Here is a 13,231-nt window from a genome sequence, read left to right as displayed (position 1 = left end):
GGGGTGGCGCCGCGCGGCGTCGGTGCCGGGGACCCGACGCCGGCCGGAGCCGACGGCGGAGTCGCTGCACCACGCGGGGGCGGTACCATGGGCTGGCCCACAGGAACCGACGCCGGAGAGGCCGGGAGACCAGCCGGCGACGAACCAGAGGGAACCAGCGGCGCCGGGGCCGGAGCCACCGGCGGCGCCGGGGCAGGAGCACCCGAACCGCTCGGGCCCCCAGACGGGACCGACGGGCCCGCAGGCGCCGAAGGCCCCGCCGGAGAAGACCTCGCCCTCATAGCAATGAGGAAGGCCTCGATCTCCTCACGCGACGCGCCTGCCCCAGGGACCGACAGGTGTGGGGCAGACGGCGTCGGCGACCCATGCGGGACCGCGGGGGTGGGGTCACCCGAGCCCCCGGCCGCAGCACGCGGGCGTCGGGGGGAGTCGGGGGTGCGATGGCGACGCCCCGACTTCTTGTGCTTACCTGACGAGCCGGAGGAATGGTGGCGACTCCCGGAGCGCCCATGGCGGCTCCGCGACCGCTCCCTCGACCGCTCCCTCGACCTCCGACCGGACCGGGACCGCTCTCGACGCGGGGCCGACAACCGGAGTTCGAGAAGCTTGCGGGACCGCTCCCGCCTAGCTTTTCCAGTCAAGGCCCGACAGTCGACGCAGGACTCCACGTCGTGGTCCGCGCCCAGACACCGGAGGCAGAGTCGATGGTGGTCGGTGACCGACATCATGCGGTCGCACTCGTCACAACTCTTGAAACCGGGCATCCTACCGGCACCGTAAAGAAGTTAACAAAAAACTTGGTCAAAAGACCGGAGTACTGCTCTTCGGATCTGCGCTAACTGGCGCGGAAAAAAGAAGAACTGACGTCAGCGCGCGGAGGCGGCGTCTATATACTCCAGCGACGTCATCACGGCGCACGACGCCGACGACGCGGAGCCGCAGGGGACGCCTGCAGACGACGCCTACCGACGCGCAGGGGTACTGCTACGCAAAAGTTTCCGGATCCAGACTGACGCCTGGGGATATTCTAAGGTAAGGAATCTAATACTAACCTGTTTCTTTCAGATTAATCTTTTAGTATACGATAAAATTTCCTTTTCCCCCGGATCCAGCTACTACCAAAAAATAGTGATATATACAAGGAAGGGTCCAAAGATGGTTCTTTTTAATTTCTATAATAACTGTTCAGGTAGCATGATTAAGGACGTACTTGATACACTAACCCTAGAAATGCAAGACGAACTTGACAAGAGCAAGAGGGCTGAAGTTATGTTATTATGGGGGGGTGATTTTAATTGTACTCTCTGCAAAAAGGCCCAAAAGGGTATTTGTGGTTTAATGCTGGAACAAGATGTCAACTTGACGCATTTTGAACATACCCTATTGGGCGACTCACTAAATGAAATGATTTTTAATTTTAATCTTGGGTTTGTAAATGAATTAGCACACCATACAACGACATTTGTTCCAACCTTTGTCGGGCGGGGTGCCTCATCCATTATCGATTTTAGTTTATGTACACTTAGCTCTGCGAACAGATTGATTAGAGCAAATATCATGGATTTACCACTAAGTGATCATCTGCCACAGGTATTAAAAATGGAGAACATATTTGCTGTAGTTGACACCAGAGAATGTCAGAATCAAATTGTTCAGGACGTGAGGTTGGGTGCCCAAAATGGTTACAACCTTAAATGGAGTAGACTGGTCCCGGATGATTTTCTGTATAAAATATTGAGTAAATGCATGAGTAGCTTTTCGATCTGTTTAGATGAATACGCAGAGAATTGTGAAATAATAACCCATTTTAATATCATTTCCAGTAAAATTAAGGAAGCATTGTGGGTTAATAGGAAAAATTCCCTGAAGTCCAATAGGAAATGGTTTGATAGAAAGTGCACCAGAGCTCTAACAAAGCTTAGACATGCAATTCATAATAGACCACGGGATGTATCCCAAATTAGAATTGCAAGGAAGGACTACAATTTAGCATTGAGGGATAGGAAGGCCTCGATAAAAAGGGAGGCTTGGGATAACCTATGTGATGCCTCAAAATCAAAGGATCCGGCTGCTTTCTGGAGGGTTATTAACACCCCCCTCTTACATGAACAAAAAGCACGCATGGAAATTGCCATCTCAGAAGATGAGTGGGTGACACATTTTTCCTCCCTTTATAAGGCTGTGGAACTAACCCCTGAAACAGGCCTGGATGTGGGGTTGCTAAATTTAGATACATCCAGAACTCTGACTGTAACCCTTCCTGAAGTTATAGCAAGCCTGAAGGCGACTAAGGGGGGTAAAGCAGCAGGACCTGACGGTATACCAGCTGACCTCTATAAGGCTAACATCGAACTATGGGGGCCACTGTTAGTCCAGCTCTTCAATGCCGCTCTGGCAAATAGCCCTATTCCTACCTGGTTTACATCAGTAATAGTCCCAATCTTTAAGAAAGGGGACAGGCTAAGTTGTACATGCTATAGGCCAATTTCCTTATTAGACTCTTCTATAAAAATTTTGGGGAGAGTGGTTTTAGCTAAACTGCAAAGCTGGGCTGAGGATATTGGGGTGTTAAGTGACTTTCAATTTGGGTTCCAAAAGGGTTTAGGGACCATAGAGCAAGGTTTGAATCTTTTCACCTTGCAACAGAAGTATATAAAGGTCAAAAAACAACGTCTATACCTCACATTTGTTGATTTATCATCAGCCTTTGACTGTGTGTCTCATATTAAATTATGGTTAATTATGGCTGGTTTGGGGGTAGACAACGCCATTATATGTTTTTTGAGAGAGCTGTATTCTGGGGCCACTGCTAGTGTCAGATATGGGAACAATGGTGAATGCAGTAGACAATTTGGGATTGGTCGGGGTGTGCGCCAAGGGTGCGTCTTAGCCCCCTTTCTATTTTTGTTATACATAAATGGAATGGAGAAGCATCTCGTGCAGGAGGGCAGGGACATGCCTATGGTGAGAGGTAGGCCTGTCCCTGCACTGATGTACGCTGATGATGCTGTCCTGATGGCGCGCACCCCAATGGCTTTACAAACTTTGGTTACAGCCTTTAACACCTTCATGCTTGGTTTAGATTTGAAAATTAATTGTTCTAAAACTTTATCTATGTACTGCGGGTCCAGAACAAACCAGCATGTGAAGCCTATCTTCATAAACTCCAATCCCTTAGAAAGGACCCCCACCTTCCCTTATCTGGGGATATTGTTCCATGAAAGTGGCTCATGGACTACAGCAATTCATGCTAGATCCTTGTTATTTTCTAAAACCATCATGGCCCTAAAATGTTTTATGAAAAAATTAGGTAAAAAACCCATAAAAGAGATTTTAACTGTTTATAATGCGACCTGTATATCTGTAGCCACCTATGGTGCAGGATTATGGGGCTATTCAAACATCAGTTCAATCCAAATCATGGAAAATAAGTTTTTATGCCACATTCTGTCCGTACCCCAAAGTACTGCAACAATGATATGCCATGCTGAATTGGGAATATTTTATGCTACTGATACTATCAGAATTCAGCCAGTCCTTCTTTGGCATAGGGTGTGGACAAATGAAGAATGTGTTGTCAATCGGGCTATTTTAAAGGACATCATGGTATTGGACAATATCAGTGATTTTAAATGGATGGACTACGTCAGAGACTTTCTTGAAAAATTAAGTTGCCCCCAATACTTTGAGGACCCACAATCAATGGAATACATATCCAGAAGAGATTTGAAAAATCTGTGTATGGCTTACCTCAAGGAAAAGAGATATATAGAGGAGGCGAGAAAAAAGACTGTTTCTGCCCACCAGGATATCCTAAGTGGAGAGAGATTGCAGCCATATCTTTCATTGTATATGTCCAATCATGAACGGTACCTTTTGACCCGATTTAGATTGAATATAGTATTTAGGACACTATCGTTCCCCGTGATGAATTGTTGGTCGAAGGATTTATGTCTTTGTCCATGTGATGATGTTTCCAAACAATCTGATATACATATTTTATTCTTTTGTAAATTTTATACCCTTCCTCGAAAGAAACTTATCATCCCTATCCTTAAAGATTTAAATGTATATAGATGCCGCCTAGCGTTCACTGAGTGCCAGAAAATGGATACTGTTTTTATGGTTGCCTCTATTGCAGAATTTTTAAAATTGGTTTTTAAGTGTCGTAAATCAATTCAAATGGATTGATTATTTTTATTGTATATATGAATTTAACTCTACCTCTTGTAAATTGTACCTTTCATGCTACTTTTATGGTTATCTTGCTTTTTAACCGAATAAAGTATTTTCGAGTTTCGAGTTTCGAGTCAATTAATGTGGTTAAAAACACATGGTCACATTGTTTATAAAACATTTTTGCTAAAAATTCAAGAATCACAAAACTTATGTGCACAAATGATTACACCTAAAACACAACATGTATTAATGAACAAATTGTCACTAGACCCATTACAGATGTAACAATTATGGCATGCCAAATATCATACCTTTGACCAATTCATTTATCAGAGTGCGTAAATAGTTGGTCTGCTTCTTCTTGCCCTCACAAACTTGAACCACATCTGCAAGATCTTGACGCACATCCTGAAGTAACTTTGCTCCCATCTTCACTTCTCTTTCAAAGAATCTGAAAAGTGGGTCCTACAGTCCCAAGAAAAACTCAAAGAATTAATGATGGCGTCTGAAACTAAAGAGACATAACAAGATTAGAACAATTATTTCAGATTCATCAACATTACTAGGGATTTTTTCAGTGGGAAGGTCAGCTTACATTGCAGCAAGAGTACCAGGTTTACTTCGGGGTTGGCTCTCAGGTTTTCAGCTCTCCTGTGGCATGGACTTATCAGGTTGAAGCAGATCACCGATGAAAATTTAAACCTAAATCCCCAGTTGTCAGAATTTCTAGAGTTCAAGACACATCTAATCAAAAGTGGGAGAACTGAACTTTTTTCTCTGCACTCTTTAAAAGAACATGTGCAAGTTTTAGTAAAGACAGATAAGTCGATTAAAATAAACACTGGCCAATAAATTAAAATATGTAGCTTCCCAATGTATCTGTTCTTTTCAGTATGAGTGCATCTGAGTAATAGGATATAAGACATCAGTATGGTTAGTCCAAAGATGTATGAAGTTATATATGTTCTCTTAAATCACACGGTGTTTAAGACAACCCACTTGATAACAGATCCTTGAAATCAAGGAGTCTAGTCAGCTAAAGCAAATAAGATTGTAATACTTAGAACAAGAAAGCATTTACTTTCAGGTTTTAACTTCATGTTCAGGCAGGGTAAGTCACACCTTGTGGAGTACTCTACTCTAGGCATGAACTAATCTGAAAGATTATCCACAAGGAACCAATACTTAATTCACGCCACAATCCTCTCAGGTAAACCCCGTCTACAAACTGCTCTTCTGCGGAAGGGCCAGTGGGTACAAATAGTGGTCTGCTAGACCAGACATCATTCACTTTCTCAAAAGAGTATCACAACACTCCTAGCAAAAACCAAGTCTATTTTACAGGCCAAGTATGTTAGGAATGAAAACTAGCATGAAGAAATGATAGTCTGAAACAGTGGGAACAAAATCTGAAAGCGTATGTTAAACAAAATTAGAACAAGGAAAAATTGTAAATTAACCCTCAACCAACAGTGAAAAAAAATAAACTCATTAAAATGACTATGCCGGTTACAAAATGAGGCCTAATCAAAACTCAGTGAGCAAGTTTCCAAACGGAAAGAAATATGAAAGAAAACGTGGAACTTGTGCCATAGCACAAGTTATTTACATTAGGTAAAATGAATGAATGAATAGCATTTTTATACCGCGCAAAACTTAGCCCCAAGGGGCATCAAGGCGCCAGACAAACAAACAAAAGGTCCACATTACCAGATAGATGAACATGGAAGCCACACAAGGCGCAGTCCCTAATATGCCTGGGAGAAAAGCCAGGTCTTCAGGTGTTTTTTGAAGACCGCTAAAGAGGATTGGCTAGTGAGTTCCAAAGGGAGAGAGTTCCAAAGTTTAGGAGCTAAAACAGAAAAATCTCTGCCTCCCCACTCTGCCTTTGTGAACTTGGGGACTGTAGGAGAGTGGGGTCTGCAATCCTATGGTCACCCCAGATTTTTGCTTTTTGCTTCACTGGTTTACGACTTTCCCTGGCTGTGGGCCTGCTAATCAGACCCACAGCCTAGCTGTTCTCTCTCTAAATTGACAACCATGTACTTTAGGTGCATTTACCAATTGGTACTGGGCCACCTTATCAGTCCCTGTACTCAGGGCATAGGTGTACCCAGGGCCTACCAGGGGCTGAAGCATGTATTATGCCACCCCTGGCTGGCCATCTAAATCTGACACAACTGGCTGCACGACAGCTGGGGCAAGGTGGTGTAATCACCCTTTGCTGTAGATATAGTATACCTATATCTAACCCTAAAATGGACACATATATTCCTATCAGTCACTCCTATGGAAGGCCTTATCAATCCTGAAGGCAGAGTGCTTGGAATTATGTGAGATGGTGCTCTGGCATGAGCTGAGCCCGTTTGCAGCTTGCGGAACCAAGTCCTAATAGCTGTTCCATGATAACGCTATACCATATACTCTTAAGTGCATTATCAACCTCGCGGTTAAATGCTAACTCTGGTATAACATTATCAAAACATGTCGAGTAAGGTGTCATACGATTTGGAATACTACCCCCTCGCCAATTCTGGCGACGGGGGTAGCATTCCACCCTTCTAGAGGGACACGACATGTATGTAACTGTGAACCCCGGTTAAAGTTAACTCGAGCCTCAGCATCACAAAATGGATGCTGCCACCACAGACACAAGTCTGACCTCCTGCTGCTGGGAGTCCTTCCAGCAAGGATGGCCTGGACAAAGGGTTTCCTGCCTTGGGAGGTGCTAGCACCACCCCAGACAGGATTTTGTGTATTGAGGTAGGGACGCCTGAAAGGAATGAGACATGCCTGGGGCACAAAGGTGCCCTGTGCATACACCGGTTCAAACCAGTTGCTGGGGCATCCCAGCCCCAGCTCTGGCGGGAAACCGGACAAAGGATAGGGGGTGTAACCACCCCCCTTCCTGGTCCCACTCAGGGGAGGGACCTAGTCAATAGTGCAGCCCCCTTTAGGAGAATAAAGGTAGGAGCTGGTCCCATTCCGAATTAGATTATCCTGAACTATTCAACAAGAAGAAACTCTGGCCTTCGACGTTCTGCTCCACAGAAGACTGAAGAATCTCCCTTGTGGGCAAGGAGTGTCCACCCTGCACAAGCAGGCACCATCAAGCGTCCAGCGGCTTCCCTTTGTCCTCTTCCCTCGAGGATCCAGACTTCAGAGCCCGACGAGACCCGGATTTCCAGACCTCCCAGACCTCTCCGACCTCAACTCACATCTGCAGCAAAGCTGAGACCCGTGGGTGCGACGAGACACGTGGGACCGGCCATCTTGGAAGAAACTGCACTTCGCTTCCAGCACGACTCCCGAGGTAAACTCGACCAAGTGCTTTGGGGACTGAGAAGCCCCAGCCCCGAGCAGCCCCTGCACCGAAGTTCAGCCCTCCAGCATCAGCGAGATCTGCGTGGGGCTGTTCTGCTTGGTTCCTGCTCGACGCGTTGTCTGGTCACTTGCCGGCTGGCTAGTGGCCTCCCAGACGACGAACCTTTGAATTTTTACTGCTGATCTGGTTGCTCCAGATTGGCCCTTGCTCCCTTCCAAAAGAGGGGCACCCCGGACTCTCCTAGTCCGCACCAGATGCTTCCTTCACTCACCGCGTGGGTTGCCTTTGCCAAGGCCTGTTGCCTCCAATCCCGGATCCGACACCGCCGACAGCGAGAGCCTGCGTGGGACAGCTCGTGCCTCCATCCTGGTCGTCGAAGACACCTCCTGGTCCACGTGGCTGCAGAGTCAAGCGTCCACTCTTCACCTTATCACGACGTCGACATCTGGTTCCTTCCTGGTTCCACTCCAGTCACTGGCTAGTGACTGTGAACATTGTCCCCTTTGCTTTCAGGTCTCCTTCTTCAACAATCCACCCTTGGATTGCACCGGACATCTTCCCCCTGGTCGCCTGCAGCATCTTTTCTTTCAGGCTCCGTAGACTTCACCGCGAGAACCCGACGCACTTTGACACCTGTGCACCCGCAGTCCGTGGGTGAGGTAACAAGAGTCCTTTGACACCTGTGCACCCGCAGTCCGTGGGTGAGGTAACAAGAGCATTTCGGTGCTCAAGGGTAGTTTAACTGTCCTAGTGTCCAGTTTCACAGTCGTTGTCGTCCTATCTAGTCAGGATTGTCCGTACTTACCTTAAACTTGAACTGTACTGTCCATAGACGTTGTTACGCATCTCGCGTGTGAGTTCACACTCTGCAAACGCGTTCCATGGGCCTCCTATTACTTACCTGGAGTTAGTGTAGCGTGGTCCCATCGATCCTACAGCCTCTGGACAGCTCCATTCCTTTTATCGACTTTCACATTCCACTTACTTAGTATATGGTTTGTCGTGCCCTTAGGGCACCATTGTAATTTTGTGCGACTTGTAGTATTTTTCGTAAGAGATTGTCATGTGCTTAGCCCTCTGACCTCATAAAGAGTTCAGAGGTGTTGTTATTAATAAATAGACTGTTTATTTTCATAACAACCTGTGCGGTGTCCTTTCATCTGGTATTCAAGGGGTTATATTGTGGTAAAACAGCTGGCTTCACATGCCAAAAGAGTTTAGCCTAAGACTGCTTTGTCCATGCTATCATTAGGATAGCTGGTCTATAAGGTTGACTTACAACCAATCACCATAAGGGTTGTTTGGACTGATACAAGGTGATCACTAGAACTAGTGAGCATCATATATCAGGCCAACTTCTCACAGGGACCACAAGCAAATTCTTGGAGGAAGACCGGAGGGTTCTACTGGGGAAATACACACACAGAAGGGCCCTGATACCTTTTGAACCTGCGCCGTAAAAAGCACCATGGGCTAAGCACAGGAGTTTAAAGGTAATCCTAGAGGGGATAGGGAGCCAGTGAAGGTCCTTTCTTGCCATAGTGGCAGAAGATCGCCTGGGGAGAGTTAAAATCATTCTGGCCGCAGCATTCTGTACCATTTGGAGACGATAAATGGAGGCTTTGCTAATGCCACCGTAGAAGGCATTGCAATAATCAAGCCTCGATAAATCCAAGGCAGCTGTAGCTTGTTTCCGAGCTGCCAAGGATAAGTAGGGGGCTAACTTTTTAAGAATTCTGATGATGCCGCAACAGGTTGACACCGTCCTGTTTACCTGAGAGTCAAAAGATAAGGCCGGGTCAATTTGGACACCCAGGTTCCTAGCAATAGAAGTAGGGCAAGGACAATCTCCCAGGGACAGAGGCCACCATTCCTTTATCCAAAGATCCTGGCTACCACCAAAGACCATAATTTCGGTCTTGTCGCCGTTTAGTTTTAGAAAATTACTAACCATCCAGTTTGCCACTGCTTCCATACAGGCTCTAAACTTAGGGGCAATCTCACTGGCCGGCTGAGTGATAGATACCAGGATCTGGGTGTCATCGGCGTACGATAACACATCCAGCCCAAAGGATCTTATAACCCTGGCAAGTGGGGTGACGTAGATGTTAAATAATAAATTAATAAAAAATGAATTCCGATATATTCAGAAGCTCTTGCAGATTGCTAAAATGAGCCTCTTTAAACAAGCAGCAGACTTTTTCAGCAGAAGGACAAAATACGAGGAACCACAGAAGATGCTCTAATAAAGATGACCGATTTATTCAAGTTAAAAGCTTGCAAGTTGAAAGTTAAAAGGTTGAGATGAAAAGTCGCCCTGTTGCTCAGTGTGAGATTTTTCAAAGACAACGCATCCCAAGGTCTTACTAGGCGATATGAAAAAGATCAGGATACCAAAAAAGTCTGGCCCAATGAGTCCCTTTAAAGATCCCTTAGGCCTTGGGCAGAGCAATTTTCTGCGTTGTCCTCTGATTTAAAGAGAACCGTGTGATGGGATGATGCAGACTGTATGTCATAGGAATGGTGAGGGAACCCTAAAGCACAATTTACTACTTGTGTAACAATACATCTTTAACCGCATCAACGCGGTGCAGATTTCCGCTGTGCGCTGAAGATTTAAAAAACCCGCGGTTCATGACGAGCTCAGCTCGTCATGAGTGTACGAGAGGTGTACCTGAGCGTCGAAGGGGTTAAGAGACATTAGTTAGTGATAGATTCCTTACCTTAGAATATTCCCAGGCGTCAGTAGGTGGCGTCGTGTGGCTCCACGTCCGACGCTGGCATCGTATGCACCGAGATGACATCACGGAGACTACTTGGGCGCCACCCATGCCCGCTGACGTCAGTTCTGTACATGACTTTCCGCGCCAGGAACGCAGAGCCATGCAAGAAACTGAACACTGTGCCATGAAACTAGGGCCCTGAAAGGGATGTCCTTAACCCTAGAAATCAGGTCGCAGAACGGGGAGGATGGGTGGGGCAGTAAGGAATCGATCACTAACTAATGTCACTTACAGATATATCGTTACACAAGTAGTAACTTGTGCATCTGAAAGAGACACGTTAGAGATAGATTCCTTACCTTAGAATAGATACCCCAGCAATACCAACCCCGATGGTGGGTCTGGGAACAAGATTACACCAGAAAGTCACGGAGAATCGAACGGCCAAAGAAGCCGTCTCTCCGGACTTGACTGTCAAGGCACTAATGCTTGTGCAGCGAGGCCCACGTAGCTGCCTGACAAATGTCCTGCTAGGGAACGCTGAGTCCCAAGGCAGTTGTGGCTGCTGGCGGAATGGGCACGCAGCCCAACAAGAGGCTCAGCCTTAGCAAACTAGTAACAGGCCTTGATGCGGAGAACGACCCATCGAGAAATGGTGCGTTTGTGCACGGCCCAACCTTTTTTGGCGCCCACGTAGCCAATAAAGACCTGGTCATCCACCCGGAACTGGCATGTGCGGCTCAGATAGAGGGCGCATGTTTTGGGTCCAGAAAGTGGAGCCTCTCTTCCTCTTTCGGAGGATGCGGAAAGAAGGTGGGCAAAGTGATGGTCTGCTCGATGTGGAAGTGCGTGACAGCCTTTGGCAAGAAAGAAGGACGGGTCCTCAGAGCTACCTTGTCCGGATGAACAGAAAGGAAAGGAGATTTAGAAGAAAGAGCCTGGAGCTCACTCACTCTTCTGGCAGAGGTGATAGCTACCAGGAAAGCAGACTTGAGAGTGAAAAGACGCAAAGGACAGTTATGAAGGGGCTCGGAGGGAGCGCACATCAGATAAGTCAATACAAGGTTTAAGTCCCATTGAGGCATGATGAACGGCACAGGAGGAAACGTGTGCGTAATGTCTTTCAGAAAATGGTTAACAACCGGGGACTTAAAAACAGAAAGCTGATCCGGAGGCCGTAGAAAGTCGGAGATGGCCGAAAGATAACCTGTGATAGTGCCCAGAGCAGAGCCCTGCTGGGCCGAAGAAAGAAGGAACAGAAGGACTTCGGAAAGAGGTGCAGAAAGGGGATCCACAGACTTTGCTGCGCACCATGCCACAAACTTGTTCCACCTGCAGGCGTATACCGTTTTTGTGGAGGCACACCTGGCTTTCAGAATGACATCACAGACTTCGGGAGGAAGATCGAAAGCAGTCAACTGTCGCCGCTCAAACGCCACGCATGGAGGTGGAGGCTGGGCAGGTACAGGTGGACGACCGTCCCCTGCTGCTGCGACAGAAGATCCTCACGAAGAGTCAGTCGGATCAGGGTATCGATCGCCATGCTGAGTAGCTCGGGATACCAGTATCTTCGTGCCCAATCCGGAGCCACAAGGATGACCTGGGCCCGGTCGCGCCAAATCTTCAGCACTCTGGGCAGAAGTGGTATAGGCGGAAAGGCGTACAATAGACCGCAACTCCACTCGCGATGAAAGGCGTTGCCGAGCGAGTGACGCCTTGGAAATTCCAACGCGCAGAACTGATGACATTGCGCGTTCTCTTCTGTGGCAAATAGATCTAACCAAGGCTCACCCCACTGCAGAAAGAGACCTAGCGCCACGTTCAAGTTCAGACGCCATTCGTGATCCATCAAGCACCGGCGGCTGAGTTCGTCCGCCCTGGCATTCAGGGAACCTGCCAGGTGTTGAACCACCAAGGAAATGCCTTGATGTTCCAGCCATGTCCAGAGGCGCAGAGCCTTCTGACATAGGGTCCAGGACCCCACCCAGCCGGTTTGTTGCAATACCACATGGCGGTGGTGTTGTCCGTGAACACCTGCACCACACTTTCCCTGACAGAGGGAAGTAATGCCTTCAGTGCAAGTCTGATCGCCCGCAGCTCCAAACGGTTGATATGGAGCCGGGACTCCGCCGGAGACCAGAGGCCTCTGATCTCCGCCTCTCCCAAGTGGCCACCCCATTCCAGGAGGGACATTATCTGTCAACACTGTGTGCTCTGGTTGGGGAAGGGAGAGGGATCTGCCATGGACCCAATAGCCATTCGTGAGCCACCTCTGCAATTGTCGTCCAGTGCCCTCCGAGATCTGGACGTGATCGGACAGGTTGCCCTGATGCTGTGCCCACTGGAACTTCAGGTCCCACTGCAGAGCCCGCATATGCCATCTGGCATGTTGTACTAGTAGGATGCAGGAGGCCATCAGGCCCAGGAGCCGGAGTGTCATCCTGACAAACCTGAAATAGAGGCCGAAATATCGGATTCATAGCCTGAATATCCCGGACTCGCTGCTCAGGAGGATAAACCCGAAACTGCGTCAGATTCAGAACCGCTACGATGAAGGGGAGCTTCTGAGAGGGACTCTGGTGCGACTTCGGCACATTCATGGAGAACCCCAGCAAATGCAGGAGGTCAGCCGTAGTCTGGAGGTGGGTAACAATGCCTGGGGCGAGCCCGCCTTCAACAACCAGTCGTCGAGGTAGGGGAAGACTGACACCCCTGACCTGCGCAGATGAGCTGCGACCACCGCCATCACTTTCGTGAACACCCGAGGGGCGCTGGTAAGGCCGATGGTGAGTGTAGGAAGGTGGATAACTGACTATGGTTACCCCAGATTTTTTGCCTTGTGTTTAGCTGGTTTTCGACTTAGTTGGCCTGGGATCCTGCTAATCAGGGCCTGATCTGCTCTAACTGTAAAATGTACTCCATGTACTCTAGGTAGATCTCCAATTGGATATTGGGTCACCTTATGAGCCCCTGTAGAAGTGTACCCTAGGTACTCAGGGCATAG

General features: G+C 47.9%; 1 protein-coding gene across 1 annotated transcript in view; it reads right to left on the bottom strand.

Moving 5' to 3' along the window:
* Positions 1-13,231, bottom strand: part of DYNC1H1 (dynein cytoplasmic 1 heavy chain 1) — a 1,596,152-nt gene that overhangs the window by 237,241 nt on the left and 1,345,680 nt on the right. Inside the window, exon 74 of the mRNA XM_078660192.1 lies at positions 4,491-4,644. Within this exon, the coding sequence (XP_078516318.1) occupies positions 4,491-4,644 (154 nt within the window). The remainder of the gene's footprint in view (positions 1-4,490; positions 4,645-13,231) is intronic.

Source organism: Lissotriton helveticus, chromosome 9 (genome assembly GCF_964261635.1).
Source record: "Lissotriton helveticus chromosome 9, aLisHel1.1, whole genome shotgun sequence".
NCBI classification, from domain to species: Eukaryota; Metazoa; Chordata; class Amphibia; order Caudata; family Salamandridae; genus Lissotriton; species Lissotriton helveticus.
The sequence above is the reverse complement of the archived record's forward strand: the minus strand, read 5'-3'. Positions and strand labels throughout refer to the sequence as shown.